This window comes from Camelus dromedarius, chromosome 4, assembly GCF_036321535.1.
Source record: "Camelus dromedarius isolate mCamDro1 chromosome 4, mCamDro1.pat, whole genome shotgun sequence".
Taxonomy (NCBI): Eukaryota; Metazoa; Chordata; class Mammalia; order Artiodactyla; family Camelidae; genus Camelus; species Camelus dromedarius.
This window is the reverse complement of record NC_087439.1, coordinates 16,658,866-16,676,859: the sequence shown is the minus strand read 5'-3', so window position 1 is coordinate 16,676,859 and position 17,994 is coordinate 16,658,866. Positions and strand designations below refer to the sequence as shown.

General features: G+C 43.8%; 1 protein-coding gene across 10 annotated transcripts in view; it reads left to right on the top strand.

The window, feature by feature from the left end:
- Positions 1-17,994, top strand: part of NCKAP5 (NCK associated protein 5) — a 918,970-nt gene that overhangs the window by 131,062 nt on the left and 769,914 nt on the right. For 8 of the 10 annotated variants that reach the window (XM_064484702.1, XM_064484710.1, XM_064484704.1 and 5 more), the window contains exon 2: positions 1,720-1,849. In XM_064484702.1, coding sequence (XP_064340772.1) covers positions 1,781-1,849 — 69 coding nt within the window. In that variant the 5' untranslated portion in view covers positions 1,720-1,780. Of the gene's footprint in view, positions 1-1,719; positions 1,850-17,994 lie in introns of those variants that run through there. The other 2 variants (XM_064484707.1, XM_064484712.1) reach the window with 2 other exon arrangements.

The following is a 17,994-nucleotide window of genomic DNA, read 5'->3' as shown; positions in this document are numbered from 1 at the left end:
TGAGTGAACCAGTAATGAATTAAAATGAGTATTCCTAAAGGTGAGAGATGGAATGACTAAGATGGAGGAGGGTCCCTATACTGGAAAAGAAGCCCAGCAGTTTCCTGCAATTGACTGTAACTTGGGCAGACCCTGCCTGGGGTACAGCTGTCTCAACCCTCTTCCTGGCGGAGGAAACCAAGAGAAGGCAGCCACATACTGTGTGCGGGCTGTGAGGTCGACTCTGTTGCATCCTCGTTAAATTTGGAGCAATTGAGATAATTCTAAAAACTATTTCTTCTCAATTTTATTAGAAACTGGTACAGTATTTTATTAAGTTCACCTCTTCTATATCAGCAGTACAATGGCTGATATAAAATGTGTTTTGTTCTGATTATGAGCAATTTTTGTACCTCACAGTACCTTCTGAATCATCAAAGACATATTAAATTATGTCGACTTGTATTTAAGGTTAACTGGTTTTTAATGTAATCTGTGCATAATTATAACTTACATGTGAGCTGTAATTTATTGCCTTTAAACCATTTCACGAACGTAATTTCATTGCCATTGTTATGTTTTTGCTGTTGAGAAAGATGAGCTTCAGAGAGCCTAAATGACTTGTCCCAGGTCACTTGGCTAGTGGATAGGAAAGCCTGGGTTCAAACCTATTTCTTTTTTTTTTTCCTTCCTTTTTAAAAATTGAAGTATAGTCAGTTTTCAATGTTGTGTCAATTTCTGATGTAAAGCATAATATTTCAGTCATACATATACACAAATATATTCATTTTCATATTCTTTTTCATTATAGGTTACTACAAGATATTGAACATAGTTCCCTGTGCTAAACCTATTTTTTTTTTATTTCAAGTGTTTTACATCTTGGTGAAAACTAAGCCAGTGCTTAATACATGTGATACATCCATACTAACCAGAATACTGAATTATTCTAGATCATTCTAGAATAAGCAGTCTCATTGGAGTGCAGGGGTTAACTCTATCTGATTTTTTTTTCCCAGAGTGGGGAAGGTAATTAGGTTAATTAGTTAATTAATTAATTAATTAATTAATTATTTTAATGGAGGTACTGGGGATTGAACCCAGGACTTCATGCATGCTAAGCATGCACTCTACCACTGAGCTGTACCCTCCTCCTCCACTCTCTGATTTGATGACATGCAGTGGGGGCTCCAATGTTCATTGACAATAATGATGTCATCACCATTTATCAACCTGTCCCAAAGGCAAGGCATCTTATCAGATTCCTCAAATATGTTTAAATGAAGTATTTTTTAAGTTAAATATTGACAGTAACATGCATATGTCAGTTTCCCCGCATTGGGTCTCGGACTCAACGGCTCTTGGATATGGAGCATGGCTCTGCCGGTTTGATCTCATGGCATTTGCAGACAGCATTATGTGCACAGTAACAGAATGATCCTGCCGGATGGCGAGAGGTCGGGTGTGAAGCAATCGTGGCATGAAATGGACTGTTTGCTTTTTTCCACAGTCTGCTGATTCGACCTGCAAACCCATTCCCCAACTCCATTACAAAACCTGTGAAAACACAGGGGCCTCCATAAAGGCGTCTCTGATATTGGCAACTGGTTGGATTAAGAGAGCCCAGTTCTCAGCTTATGATTTGGGTATTTGGGCTTCGACCCTTGTTCCTGGTTAGAAAGTTAAAAACAAGGGTCTAAACACTGTTCACTCAGTAAAACACATGTTCGCTTTTTGCAGTGACCCTGGAAACAGAAGGGGAATTCTTATAAATCACAAAGGAAAATAAATAACTTCACCCATGGAGGGAAAGAGACAGCTTGAGAAAAGAGACTTTGGAAAAAGGCTGTCTCTAGATAGCAGTCTTGTGGTAAGTACTAAATATTCATTTACCCCTCTATATGTTTTGGCTTAAAATGCATTATTCTTTGACTGTTACTTCCTGAACCTGGTCCTGTGCTTTTGAAACCTTGATTCCAGTTACCCCATTAGCAATATCCCCAGAGATTTTATTTCACTTATTTTTCACAAAGTCAAAAGCCAGCCAATTATTGGAATGTTTGTATAGCGTCCTAATAGGCAAATGTCATAATCTGTCAACATTATATATAATTACATTAATTCCAGCTGAAGTAGATTTTAACCTATACAAAAACACTACTGTACAGCTGATGCCAAGTGCCAAGCCTATATATAGTGTTCCATCACCCATTTATCTTCACTTTGGTAGTAAGTTGAACAAGAATTCAGTAGAGTTTCAAATATTGAAGAGTGAAGAAAATCTCTGAGATCTTCCTAGGTATGTAAAATATGTTCAATGATCCATAAACTCTTTGTAAAAGTTTTAATGCCTCTTTTCATTAAACAACTTGGTTGGGTTTGCGTTCGCATATGAGTACCTGGTCAGTCAAAGGAGATGGACTAAGTCACTGATTTCTGAAGGTTGGCCATTCTTTCACAGTCTCTGAGCTCAGACGTGTGGGTCACCTATTCAATGATGCATATGAGCTGAGCCAGACATCAAATGAAGCAAGGAACTCCTTTCTCTTTTGGTCATCCACTGAAATAGAGATGTAGCTTAGTTCCTTCTTTTGCATGTTGTTTTGGGACGTGTTTTATTCATTTGTGTACGCCTTGCACCTGGCTCAGAGTTGGAGTCAGAAGAGGTGTCCAATACAATATCTGTGGAATTGATTTATCAGTAGTCCTTTTCCAACTCTGCTGCTGTAGGTCTGGCTTTGTCAGTGTCTAGATTAGCTATTTACCCCAAGACTGCTGAGGCTTCACATCACAGACTGTTCCTAAATGTGAGTTTCTGGGAATTGAGGAAATAATTACACTGAAGTTCTGTGTCTAGTTCTTCACTTATTTTTAGAGTCAACTTCCGTGTCTCTGGGCTGTGCACAGAGCAACATACCTTCAGAGGCTAAGAACTCTTATAGGATTTTAAATACTTCTCCCAGCAGTAGGATCGTCTTCTCATCTCTGAGGTCTTTCTATCTCCAGGTTGAGTGTGGTGAAAATAGTACATGTGTGCACATGTTCACGTGTGTGTGTGTGTGTGTGTGTGTGTGTGTGTGTGTCTGTTATGTGTCTATACCCTTTGCAACTTCTGGGGAAATTTAGAATAAAAAGATAATTTCTCAGCCTCTCCTTTTTTTCTTTGCCAGAGAAAATACTTCTTACATATCAACCTGCCAGTAGGGTCTGTCTTATGCGTCGCCGGGGACAAGGGTGCTCGTGTTGTATGAGAGGAACAGCACAAGATGGATTCCCTTAACTCAAAAGTGTCGTCCTTGCTGATTAATTCCTAGAGCCCTCAATTCTGCCTTACGTCCCGGAGAAGATGCAAAGACCCTAGAAAAACAAGCGTGCTCCGCTGTTGTCTTTCAACCGTTCGCAGTAGTCCTCATTAATAAAAGGTCTTGCATCATCCCCAGATGTCAGCCAGTTGAGCAGAATTTTGATGAGGGAGTTGGGAAACAAAAGGATGAAGAGCACAGAGTGCTGGCCTGCAGGGTTGGGCTGGGGCAGGTGGGGGACGGGAGGTGGATTATCCCCAGGGCATTGGGCACCTGAAAATCAGAGAAATTTCAATGGAATTCTTGCCTGCATTTAAATTTGCCTCAGGGACAGATTTGACTGTGAGCATCAATCAAAGCCCATCCTATTACCTGTGCTAGCTGAAAACCCTAGACCAAGCTTGCTGGTCCCCAATGACATGTCCCCTGAGTCTTGTGGGGGCTTTGAATCTATTTCTTGACTTACAGCTTAAAAGAACATTGTGAAAATGAGAACGTGTTGCTTGACACCACCTGTGAAACGTCATCCCGTTAAATCTCTCTAAATGATGCTTAGGAGAGCTTTTACACTAGTAAAATGTCGTCCTTATGTCCTAGAGGCACATTGCGTGTGACATCAGCAAGTGCATATTGGGAAAATCCTGAAAAAGAATGTGCTCTCCTACGACTATGTCCCACTGTACGGGGATGCTTAATGCTGTTCATCAGTCTACTACTTCAGCCCTGTGGCTATGATTTCACCCTCTGATTTACTGTTACATTCTTTCCTCATATAAGATGCTGCCCCTGGGACAATGACGGCAAGATTTGTGTTGAGACCCAGTGAAAGGCCCTTGAGTAAATTTTACTGTGATTGTCAGAAAGAGAGATAGGGGATGAGATCAAAGCCAACTGGCCCCTAAAGGACTTGAACCCAAGACCTTGCCCTCCTCTTTGGCTCCATGCTGAAACCACACAAATAACTAGACAAGAAGCACACAGGGCTAATTCTCCATCAAGGTTGTTGTGAAATACAAGGAAAAAAAAAAAAGAAAAAAAGAGAAACACCTGACATCATATTACACACTCTTCATTCCCAAGGCATAATTATTTTACTTAATTTTATTCTATTCTGTGTTATTTTAATACCGTAGATTGCTAAATTGGGAGTGGATTATCTGGTCCCCTCACTTTGCAGAAAAAATTGATAATAATCAGCAAGGTTAAACACTTTTCCTGAGGTGGCACAACTAGGGTATAACCAAGAGTAGAAGTGAGGTTTCCTACCTGTCACTTCGGGTCCTTGTCTTTCATTCTGTAATAATAACCCAGTAAGAAAAGAGCCTTTGGAAAACTGAACAGAGGAAAGAGAAATATACTAAACTCTGAAGTCTTGAAATTCCACCACCGTAATGATTATGACCTGTAATTTGGAGAGTTAGAAGGCCCAGAGGTAATTTCCACTTTCAGATTTTACAGGGAAAAAAAATTCCTTAGCATGTACTGCAAGAATAAGGTACTATTAACTTCATTACATTTTTTTCATCTTACATAATCGAATCATGAAGTGTTGAGTAGAAATTATAGCTTCCTTGCAACAGGTTTTAAAATTTTTATGCTGGAGAAACCACAGAATGAAAAAAACAAAAACAAAAAAACAAAAACAAAAAAACCTCACAGTCCAAATCCTGAAAAAAAAAAAAAAAAGCTCCAAATGGGAGATGTGAGTTTGTGGTCCTTAGTTACAGGACCTTGGTTACACATGCTTTTGGGACGTGACACAGGGGAGAGTTGGAGTATGTGTGTGTGTGTGAGTGTGTGTGTGTATGTGTGTATGTGTATACCCCGGTAATGCTACAGTATTCCTTGATGTTGATGATTTTACTTGATAAGTCACCCCTTTAAAGAAGAAAGTGATAGGTTAAGTGCAATTGAAATGAAAAATATGGTTCAATGTAGGGAGTAAAGACCCCAAGAGAAAGACCAGCGACTACGCGTTTGCTTCCCCCAGCAGGAGTGGGCCAAGTAGCCGCATCTTCACGGCAAGTATTGTCTTCTCTCTGATAACAATAAACATCACCCCAGAAATCGAGGCCTCTTCTTGACCCAGGGCTGTTCAGCCCACCCCAGGATGCTTTTTGATCAGAATAAAATCGGCATCTCACACTGTGCTTTTCTATTTGCAAGAATCATTCCCAGGCTGTGTGTCTGGGTATTTGCCACTTGTAGCTGCGATAGCATTTAGCGGACGAGAAGGCTGATGGCTGAATTATCTTTTGTACTGGCTCACGTCTCAGAGCACAGATTCTCTTTTAATTTGGGGGAAAAGTACTTTTTGCTTTTAAGCACAGAGAGGAGTAACAGCTTCTCTTATGAATGATGAATTCCTGGTGGTCCCCTCAATCGTTTCTCCCTCATGCAAAGGGAGACACAGGGATGGTCATACTGGCTCCTCAGATCTGACAGCAGTGCAATTTTGATAGACTCGTGGAGGCATGAAAGGCCCCACACAGGTCCTTCAATTCATCCTTCAGCCTCTTGATGGTTGGCATCCAAATCTTTAGAGTCATTAGGCCTTGTCGAGGCTCCTGTTAACTATATCGGTCCAAAAGCATCATGGAAACCCTGCTTTACATTTGAGACATTTTAGGAGTTATCAGATGTGCTGGACAGTTGCTACTCTCCCCTCCAGATCCCCTCCATCCTTCTCTACCTGGCTATGCACCCTGGGAGGATATACCACATGGACCTTGTCAAAAAGATCCCTGGTATTTTGGCAAGTCGTTGAGTTTGGCCAATGGGATGACCTAGCAGGACATCAGAGGTTGGGAGAAGAGAAAGGTTGTGATGATCATTTTCCTGCTCAGCTCGTGGACCACAGTGACGGGCTATTCTGCCTAAGGCCCCAGTGTGGGGCAACCCTCTCCCACCACTCTAGATGCAGGTCTAACCACAGGGTTCTGTGTTCTGGTACCTTCTCTCTCCCCATGGCCCCTGCAGGCTTTTGGTAGTAATGACTCCTAGGTGTTGCCAGCCCATCTCCTGTTGGTTTGGCTTTAGGTCTGCTCCCACTTTAATAAATAGATTCTTTACCAAAATCTCCTCAGTCAGATGGTTTGAGTGTCATCTTTCCTGCAGGGTGCCCCTGACTAATATAAGGAAATACTCCTTCTCAAAGGGTTTGTAGTTCATTTGTAGACTCTGACCTAATAAGCAGCAAAAATAACATAACGTGGAGAAGGTAAACAGGCATGATGCTGACAGGGATAAGAGTAGAGACTGTTCAGGAAGGACATAAGGAGGCACCATGGAAAAGCTGTCGTTAGATCTGTGCTTTGGAACAATGGAGAGATTTTGGTGGGTGAAGATTTGGAAGAGACAGAAAAGGCAATCCAAGGATCTTGTCCTCTGCCCTTCGTGACAACGCATTTCATGGCTGAATTGCTTTTTCCTGGGAAAAATTCTTCCTCATATCAAATTGTGATAGTTAATTTTATATGTCAACATGTTTGGGCTAAGGGATGCCCAGATAGCTGACCAAACCTTATTTCTGGGTGTGTCTGTGAGGGTGTGTCTGGAAGAGATAAGCATTTGCACTGGTAGAAGGAATAAAGAAGACTGCCTTAACCAGAGTGGGTGGGTACCCACCTGATGTGCTGAGGGCCTGAAAAGAACAGAAAGGCAGAGAATAGGTGAATTTGCTCTCTGCGCAAGCCAGCATATCTGTCTTCTGTCCTCGGAAGACATGGGTCCTCCTGGTTCTCCGGCTCTTGGACTCAGACTGGGACTCATATCATTGGCTCCCTGCTTCTCAGGCCTTGGGGTTTGGAGTCAGCTACATGAGCAGCTTTCCGGCGCCTCCAGCTCATAGCAATGGGACTTCTCAGCCTCCATAATCATGTGTGCGATCTCTTATCATAAATCTCTGTATTTACACACGTACACACACACAGAAACAGAACTGTAAACTGACTAATACACACATTTGAATCTCCACTCTTTTATCTTCGGTTATTTCTCCCCATTTAGTGATTGGAAGTTATTCCAAAGCAGGGGTCAGCAAACTCTGTAAATGGCCAGAGATTGAGGAGTTGAGGTTTTGCCAGCCCAAATGAGCAGTCATAGGCACTCCCCTCCACCGTGGTGGTGGGAAAGCTGCCTAGACAAGACATGGTAAGTGGCGGGGGCTCATGTGCCAGCAAAACTTTAGCTACAAAGACAGGCAGCAGGCTGGATTCTACAGGCTCTCTGAACACGTTAGAGAAATGGGGAACTTGAAAGCCCCGGTTTGCTTTCCCTGAGTGCTGACTTTCTGAGTAGTGACTTGTATGTACCCTCAGGATGGCTGAAACAGCAAGGCAGGCAAAGGGGTGGGTTTGGGCTGTTAAGCAAAGATGCAGGTACTCAAGTGGAAAGAAGTTGAGCAAAGGGAAATGTTCTAGAAACTTCAGACTCACAGAGACTTTTTCCTAAGCACAAAATAGAGACACGGTTAGTGTTGCTCAGTGCAGCCGCTGGATTGCGAATACTAAGGAAAAAACTGCATCTTGTAATGCTCAGCATTTCTGTAGCTTTCTCTACTGTCTTGGTGCTGCCACCTCTCACTGGAAGGACACTGTGCAGAAGCTACCAGGTTGCTGGAGATTTCTAGCTACTCAAATCCCAGCTACCCTTGACTTCTTCTACTAATGGAAGCATACATAAAGTACGGTTTACTCAGTGCCTCTGACCACTGGGCAAAGGCCAAGTTGTCCTCTGGGAAGCCTGACCTTTGTTCTCTGGGATCAAAATCCCTTGAGATTTCCCAGGTAAACATGAAGTGGAGCAGGGTCAAGGAATGAGAGGGAGCTTTTTATTCCCCAACTGCTTCATTCCCTGTAAAAGGGCGGCTCTCCTAACCATCTTCTAGGTGTCCTGAGAAGAACAGGCCGGGCAGGTGAAGGAAGGTGTGGTGATGTCTGAGGATCCAGCCAAGGCCTTTTTTAGGAAAAAGCAGCAGTGGAGAACAGACTAGCTTTGGTCTGGGCTAGTAACCTTTCTCAAGTGGTATGCTGCATCTTTAACTGTGCCCCTTGAAAGTAGGCAGTGGTAGAACTTAAAGGATGTGTCAGATCTTTACCCAGTGAATCTACCCACCAGCATAGCCGAGCCCATCATGACAGGTCAAGAGAATGCTGGAGAAATGTCCTGTCCAGCTGCCCTCCAGCAGCACGGATCCCTGGGAACTATGGATAGATTTGGGGCAGATGGGTTGGGAGAAGGCAGGAGAGGCTTGACCAGGTGGGCACAGCCCATGATACCAGGTTGCTAAGAGTTTTAAAGTGGCTCCAGACAAACAGAAAGAGACCAGAACCCAGTAAGAACCATACTGGGAGGGAGGTTAAAGATTTCAGCAACATTACTCCTGAGAACAGTGTCTGAATGGAGGACAGGACAGAGGAGCAGACGTAGAATACGTCCAAGTGGTGGATTAGGGTACGTCAGCCGTGGGGGCTGGTTGACTCTAACTTGGAGGCCACTTCAGCCGACATCTCAGCAAGTTCAGACAGAGAATCATGCATCGAGTCTCCACCAGGCTGGCTTCCTCCCCTTAGTAATAATAGTGGTAGTTCATTGAGGCTTACTCTGTGCTGGCTCAATGCTTTAGATGGAAACTGTCATTTAATATGCATGGCAACCCTTGAAGGTAGGAACTCTAATTATTCCCATTTTTCAAATAAGGAGTCTGAAACTTAATGAGCTAATCAGGCTCCCTCAAGGCTATAGGACGGCAAAAGGAAATAGAGTGAGTGATAGCTTTGGGATTTCAACTTGGGTCTGGCTACCTTGAGACTACGCTGTGCTGTATAGCTTGGGGGCAAAAAATGGTTTTCTGCCAGTGACTGTGAGCTCCTCACATGGAGCTTTCCTACCTTAAAGGGCTCCAGCCTCACTTTAGCACATCTGTTGTATCTCTGCCTCCTGATGCGGAGAGGCTAGGCCTGATTTTGGTAAAAGAGTTGTCAAAGGGGCAGAGGTGGGGAGGCAACTGTAAGCATTTTTCTGAGGAGTGAGTCCGTAGGTATAATCAGATGCTTAAAGGTATCTGACTCAAGAATGGTCAGGTAGCTCCACCTACCATTCGTCTAGTAAGTCCAGGCTGTAGCACCTGCACACAGATGGCTTCTCTTGCTCGGGTCACAGAGCAGGATCTCAGCCACACCTGACTCTGTCACCTGTGCTTAGCTGCCGCAGGGAGTGCTGACTGCCTGCCTCGGAGGTAGCTCTGTGCATATGTAGCATCTCAGAGATCACTAAATCAAAATAGGAACTGGGAACGTTTTGAAAACCCTTTGCAAGTGCTTTGTATAGAGAGATGATGAAATGATATGCTTCTATTGTAGAAATAAGTATAAATGGAGCAGAGATGTTCGCTCCACATGTTCTGTGTTTTCTTAGAGCTCAGAGGTCTGCTTGTCATTCTCCCGGTGTCTCACCATCTTTCAACAATGGGAGTCATCAGATCATACGAGTTTCCATGGCAACCGAGTTTTCTACACCATCCTCTGGCAGCCTAAGATTATTCCCGCAGCAGACTCTCTAGTGCTTTGTCCATCACAAGAGGTAGAGCTTTCATCGATCTCCTTAGAAGCAGGTCCTCAAACCCAAAAAGGTAGCTAGGTATTCTCTCTGATAGGTGTTTGCTTTTCTTTCTAGAGTTTCTAACTGATGCACACGGGAATTAAGCACCTACTAGGTCTCAAGCACTGTGAAGCCAGTGCTGAGAAAGGCAAAGCATGATTTCTGCTTTACAAAGCTTTAAAGATTCTAATCACATATACGAAAATCATAATAATACCAGAAGGCATACAACTGTGAAAGCAACAAGAGTGATGGGATTTAGAAAGAAGAGGTTGCTCTCTGGCTGTATTGACCAGGGTGGGCTTCCCCAGGGAGGAGAGCTTTCATGTCCCCCTTTAGGAAATTGGTCCAGATTAATCTATGGTGTCTCTCAGTTCCTGGAAGCAGAAATTTAAGAGAGCCACAATGTCTTAAAAGAACAGACTATGGCTCCAAGGTGCCTGGCTTATACTTGAGGAATTGCTGAGACCCTAAGAAAGCTCTATTGTGAGCCTGAATTATCATCTTAACTTTCCTCTTTCCCCCTCTTGCCACCCCTCCCCACCCTTCTATTAATATTCACTTACCCACACATCCTGGTGCCAGGCAAAATGTACCTCACAGATAAATCACTTTTATTTTCCTTTCTTCTCCTTCATTTATCAGCGTATGTTATACCAACTGTATATATATTAGCTGCGTTTCAGCAGCTTAACTGTCTGACACTAATTTACCACCCTGCACTATAGTTCATTATTATCAATTAATATTTATTAAGCATTCCTGGGGTTCGTGGCTGTGAATTAGGCAGTGTTTTCATTATTTTCTATTGCGTCGCCATGTTCCGTTGACTTGGCTCAGCCTAGCCAGTATTTATGATCTTTCTGCCAATGTTCTATTCATGTGACAGCCCTCATATTCATCCCAGTTTCAATTAATATTTCAAGAGCAAATCCAGGAGCCATCGTATTAAAACGCTTCACTTAACACCAGATGCACTGCCTCGATCCTGCCCCTTTCATGTATTAATTTTGCAGTTCTCTCCTCACACAGAATCCCATTTGTCTGGGCTGCTCTCTACAAGCCCAGACAGTGGTTCCTGCTGGTTCCTTTGCATTCCAGGCAGTTCCAGATGTTTCCTCCTCATAAATTTCAGCCCCTTAACTAGGCTTAATGGGTCATAATTGTCCATCCAAAGAAGCCTCTGAGGTTTGCTTGCCTTCTGTTTTTCAGCGCCTTTTTGGTTCTTGGTTGGAAGCCATTGTCTTCAGCTTGGTAGGTTTCCTAATACAATTAATCCATTGACTGCTGTCATGCACGTGGATGTGTTAAGGGAAATAAAATCATTTGGTCTGGTGAGTTCTGGGACCCATCTGTCAGAGCCAGCAGATAAGGAGGCTCAGGGGCTGTTGGCCTTTTTGTGAGACGGAGCTGTGCTCAGAGGCTTGCTATCCCTGGAGACGGTGAGGCCTGGAAGGCTGGTAGGAGTCGGCATGGATGGTTGCAGTGCTGAGCTGAAGTCCTTGAAGGCACCAACTAGGTATGACCGGGAAGCAGCTAGTACAGTCATCCCCTCCTTCTTGAGCGGAATCCTAGCTAGATGGCAGTGAGAGGAGCTATTGGAGATCTCCAGGCCACATTTGCAGCTCTGCAGAATGTCTGACCTCATTCCTGTTTGGTGAGGTGCAGCAGGGAGGAAGTGAGGGGAAGAGAAAGCCACGTCTCACATGGTTAGCATTTGTCATCCTCTTAGGAGGACCTGAGTAAATTTCTATAGTTTTGCCTATGAAGATTGTGCATCAACAATCTTACTTCCTTACTTACTGTGTCAGTCGAGGTTCTAGAAGGAAACAGATGGCACATTGAGCCCGATGATGGAGGAGCATTTAGTAAGGAGCCTCTTTGCCAAGGGGCGATGGGATGCAGGGACCTGACATGACAGCAGTGCAGCACCCCGAGGTTGGAAACAGCGGGGAGCCATTCAGTTACCTTGCTAAGCCTAAAAGGGCAGGGCAAGGGGAGGAGGTGGCTACAGAACCATGTGCCCATAAGGAGGGAGCCACTTGGCAGCAAATGTCACCTTAGATGGAAGGACACAGCCAACCAGCAGGGAGGGGATCAGGACATGAAAACTCCCACCATGGTCCCCGCCTGCTCTCCAGGCTCCTGCCTGCACCTCCCATTTGTCAAACCCAATTGGAAGCCAGAGGGCAAGATGCCCACAGAGCACCCTGGGGCCCAGAGCAGGGTGGAGAAGGGTAGACAATGGGTGTGTAGGGTTCGACAGGAAGTGTTCGGTGCATTTATCCTACATAATGTGTACCCCATCTCAGTCCCTCTCTTCTGACATTTCTGGGAGGAGAAGAATACACTCTCCTAAATCAGACTGGCTTATTATTTACATATCATTAGAAATGGGTTCCTGCATGTGACTTTCTAGTCGGATTTACCGACTTGGTTTGACCAGAACAATATGATGTCACACCTTCAGAAGAGGAGTTCCAGGTGGCCAGTGACATGGTCTTCTCTTCAGGGGTCCTGATAAAAATGCCTGGTGCAGGGTAGGTATGTGTGGTGTGATGGCTGGGGTACAAGGAATGTGGTACAGCGGATTCATCACTGGGTTGGAACTCTAGGTCTGCATATTTGAGCTTGAGGTGAACCCTTTAGTAGATACGTGGCCCCCAGCAACTTTGGGAAACTCTCTGAATCTCTGTGTCCTCAGTAGTGGGGCTGCCATGGGGGTAACGTGAAATAAAGAAGAGGCTGTTTTGGAGATTGTCGGGCTGTATGCAGATGAAACGTTTTGCTGTTACAGCAGTGGTGTAGCTCTTACCAGCTAAATTGCAGCTTATCAAAAATCTGTGCAGCAGAAACATGCACTGAGAGCCTACTACATACAGAGCACTCTTTTAAAAGGGTACAGTGGAAAGGGATCCCATGTAATGTAATGGAAAGAGCATGGGCTGGCCAGAGAATTAGCCTGAACCGGATTTGAATCTCAACCTGCCAAGCTTGGCCATGCTGCTTACCTTCTCTGAGCCGCTGTGTTCCCCTCCACATGAAGAGGTGCTAATCTCTTCCTGGAAGAGATGTGGGGAGAATTAAGGGAAAGGAGTCAGAGTGCTCAGCGCTGTGCTTGGCGTGCCTTCTCCTCTGTGCTGAGAAATATGGAGCTGGCAGCCATGGGGACCCCAGATGGCAGTTTTCTTTGTCTGCAGATGGAAGGAGGCATTCAGAAAAGATGTTTTTTCTTTTAAATATGTGGTTTGCATTTATTCATATATGATGTTTCAAACCTGAATGGCAGATCCATGATGTTATCAGCCAGAAATGTTCACCCAGGTTAACTACAGGCTGTGCCGAGCCCAACCTCGGATTCCTTCCTTCTTAGTCCAATGGCTCAGTATTGGACCAAGGCCCCTATTAATGAGCTGTTCTCCAGATCCTCTTATATGGAGCGTTATATTTTTCTGGAACTTTTGGCCTACTGCTGTCACCCTTGAAGCCCAGCCAATGTCTATTTATAACAGGCAGCTTTATTCTAAAGGCCTCCCAAAGTGCCCGTGGTCTTCCAGGCGAGCGTACAATGACCTGCTGTGCGCAGGGTCCCGCTGGGTCTTCGGCCCCAGGCCCTGGGCCCCTGATAGAATCAGGCTGGAGGCCCGGGCCCCAGAGTCCTCCTTTGTCTGTCTGATGCTGTCAGTTGCTTTGAGCTGTGCCAGCTCAGAGCAGTGGGAGATGAGATTTGGGGAAGGGGCTGGGGATCATTTCCCATGTGACTCCCTCTCTTTACTTCGATGGGGGAGAAAAGACTCGGACGGGTCGACGCGGGAAAGATTTCCCACTACATAAAGAGAACGAAAAAGGAAACGGGGGCCCGGTGGCCTCTTGCCAAGCCCCAGGAATGCGCCAGCCCTGGGAATTGGCCCCTGGCCAGCATCCTCAGAGGCTGCTGACTTGGGAAAACTGGCCCCCTGGCCGCTGCCAAGAATGCAGACAATGGTCTTTTGGAGAGTACACTTTTGAAAGTTAGGCTTTTTGTTTTATGATCACCAAAGGTAACATTTATTGGGCACCTACATATGCATGCCAAGAGATAAAATGCATGATTGGAAGTCAGTGTAACTTAAACCGAGCAGAAATGCCAGGGTTCTCGTATAATCTTTATAGCCTGCTTCTAATTAGGGCCTAATCCTTCACTCAGGTACATGGCTACCTTAAACGTGAGCACTGAGTGGTACTGAAATTCTAGAATCAAAATTAGTTTGTAAGTGCTAAAGTGAGCTGGATTATGTCACCTGAGAGGGCTGACATAAATGAAATCAGCTTCTCCAGTTGTCATTTGGTTGAGAAAGGATTTTGAGAGAATGAAGCATGGAACTGGTGTGTTCTGATGAAGGGGAAGAGGCCAAGATCCAGCCATTGGTTCAGGACAGAGTAGCTATGACATATAGAATAATGAATTCTGAGATGGAAAGAGGGGGACCGATTTACACACTCCCCTCAGTGTGTAATCACATTGTATGAAATGAAGATGATGGTGTTATGGAAAAATCAGATGACCTTAAAATATTCCATCTGATTTTTAGTTCCCATCTGAATTAGTGGTGTTGATGTTGATGATGATAATGATAATAATAATGATAATAATAATAATAGCAACTAATTTTTATTGCATTGTTTTTACAAAGCATTTACTGTATCCTTGGTGCTGGACTTAAATATTTCACTTTTGTTAGCACATTTAATTTTCACAAGTCTATAGGGAGGGACTATAATCTCCCCATTGCACAGATAGAGAAACTGAGGCTCAGGAATTAAGTGACTTCTCCAAGGTAACATGACTAGTAAACACTAGTAAAAACATGGGACTCCCCGTGTAGCCTGTGGGAGAGGCTTTGCTTTTTAACCCCTTGTTCTGCGTGGTCTCTGTTCTGCTTTCCCTGAGTCCTGGGGCCAGAAGCTAGATAGAATGACTTTTAGACTTGAAATGCTTCTAGAAATGTGGTGACCGCCCCCAACTGTGCTCCTTTGAAGGAGCAGTAGGGAGGCCTGCCCTCAGTTGCAATAAAAAAAAGGCAGTCCTTTCTCAAATCTTAGGGAAATAGTAAGATAATAGGTACATTTTCTCAATTTTAAATTTTCCATTGAAATTTAAAAAGACTTTTAAGAAATTATGAACTTGTTCTGACAGAAACAGAAGTAAAGAGACTAGTATGATGAACCCCCATGTAGCTTTGGCAAAGTTTCAACAACCCTTCAAAGCTTTTCTAGAAAACAGAAACCTTTGGCATCTGCTTCCCCCAACCAAGAAAGGTCATCAATGAGCATGAAAAAAAAAAGGCAGTCTTACTGGAAAGCTCTCGCTTCTCATACCTGCCCTGTCCACGTGTATCCTGAGTACATTTCAAAGTTGAAAAGTGTTCCTCTCTGGGCTTTGATCGGGGGCTTTCTGGCTTCCCTTTTTCATGGCAATGTGACGGGATGCTCTCAGGATGCTGTCTTCTGTAGGATCTGTGCCCGTAGCTTCAGGGGCCATTTTACAGTGGTTCTTCTCAATGCAGATCCCCCTTGGCTTGGAGCTCTTTACGTCACATATCAGTGTTGCCTCCCTCATGCTTAGAAACCTTCCTCTGTATTGCAATGAGATGTCCCATCAGGATTCTGAGCAGTGGGAAGCATGGAGAGGCACCAGGAAAAGGGGCAGGGCGGAGACCCTCACACCTTGTTTTCAGAAAGTTCTATTGATGCGAACTCAGAGTTGCACAAAAGATGCATCAATGGTTGCTTTTTCCTCTTTCCAGAGAAATTCCTCACATAACAAAGGACTCACCAGAAGGTTTCTTTAAATAGACTTTCATGCATTTTAAATTGAATTGAATCCTCAGTTCACTTTGTGGTAGTGGTTTCCCATGGAGCTACATGCTCAGCATCAGACCTTTTTGTTCTTACGGCAGAAAACAGATCACAGATGGTCTTTGGGATTGGAGTTCTTTTCCCAGGAGCCCTGACGGGGCTGGAGAGCCTGTCATCATGCAGGGAGGGAGTTTTCAGTCAGGGAAAGAAGAGGAAAGTCCCCACCTGGACTCCCAGGCCTCGGCTTCTCCCTGGAAGAGTCTTTCTTCCTTTCCTCCCTCTTGACAGCCCCGGTGTGCTTCCTGATAAAGAATGGGTGGTATCTTACAGCTCATCCAAGCCACTCAGATACCTTCATTACCCTCCTGCATGTCTCTGAAAGACTCTTCTGGAATGTGGTCCTATAAATGTTGTTCCCTCCTTGCAGATTATATCAATTAAACATACTATGGAGCCCAATCCTCTGAATAAATGGAAGAGAAAGTAGAAAGGGGAGAAATAGTTTAGATGTAGATTATTACTCATTTGTCACGTACTGGACCTGGCACTGACCTCTGTTACATATTTGAATGAATCCTTTATGCTGGAGAGGGTGTGGAGAAAAGGGTGCAGCCAGTATGGAAAACAGTATGGAGATTCCTCAAAAAACTAAAAATAGATTTACCATATGATCCAGCAATCCCACTCCAGGGCATATATCCAGAGAAAACTCTTAATTTGGAAAGATACATGCACCCCAGTGTTCATAGCAGCACTATTTACAATGGCCAAGACATGGAAACAACCTAAATGTCCATCAACAGATGACTGGATAAAGAAGTTGTAGTATATTTATACAATGGAATACTACTCAGCCATAAAGAAGAATAAAATGATGTCATTTGCAGAACATGCATGAACCTGGAGATAATCATTCTAAGTGAAGTAAGTCAGAAAGAGAAAGAAAACACCATATGATATCACTTATATGTGGAATCTAAAAAAGAGACTTATTTACAAAAGAGAAACAGATTCACACACATAGAAAACAAACTTATAGTTACTAGAGGGGAAGGGGGTAGGAATGGGTAAATTGGGAGTTCGAGGTTTGTAGATACTAACTACTATATATAAATTAGAGAAAGAACAAGTTTCTTCTGTATAGTACAGGGAACTATAGTATCTTGTAGTAACCTATAATAAAAAAGAATATGAAAAGGAATATATGTATGTACATGCATGAATAAAACATTATGCTGTACACCAAAAACTGACTATACTCCAAAAAAAATCCTTTATTCTGGAAATATGTATTGTGCTTGATTGGTCTAAGAATTCTTTGGTCAACAAGGCAGATACTGTCCTTATCCTGTGGAGCTTACACTCAAATAAGTTCTCCCAACAACCTGTGAAGTGGGTATTATACTTCCTATTTTAGAGACACGGAAACCGAGGCTCAGGAAGGTTAAATAACTTGCCCCACGTCACACAAGTTAGTAAGCATCAGCGCTTTGTTTCAGTCCCAGAACCAAGTCTGACTGAAAGCCAGTTGCTTGGTTTTTCTCTACCCGTACTCTTTGCAACACTCAGTGAAGGCTCAAATCTATATTTCTTTGATAATTGAAGATTCTCAGGAAATAACAACAACCAAAATCCCCTGGTTTGAAATGAGGAATGAACTAGGGTGAGACTTAGTATAATAGTAGCTGAAAGATACTTAATCTTTTTTCCAATGTGGTTACTGGATCTCCAGTGGGAAATTGGAAAAGTGTATACAGTGGTTATTAGTGAAAGCACAGCCTTGCAAGTCCCCCATCTGGCATTTGAAGTCCTTTGCCCAGAGAGGATCAGCCACCCTGTTGATAAGCATATGGCTGCAGGGCCCCCTTAGAAATAAAAGACTGGCTGATAGAAATGACATCCAGCTCTTAGTGTCACAAAGTAAGACCCAGCCCGGCTCCTGCTGAGCTGTGTGCCCTTCTCAGATCCTTTCACCTTTCCTGAGCCTCTGTTTTCTCTGGGACTTATGTCAGAATCAAGTGACACAAGGGCAAAACAACAAAAAAAAAATTGAGAAAATTGAGAAAGTTAAAAATTATAGCCTAGTAACAGTGCAAACCGTCACAACGTAGAAACAGGGTGAGGAAGAGGGGCGTTGACTGTTCACAGTTAGACCCCCAGTGCTTTGGGGAGGGCAGCTTTCAAAGTGTTCCTAGAATGGCTGAGTGAAAGAAGAAATGAAGGATAACAGTCACTCTAATAAAATAAAACCAAAGTGTCCTTGCAGTGACAGTGG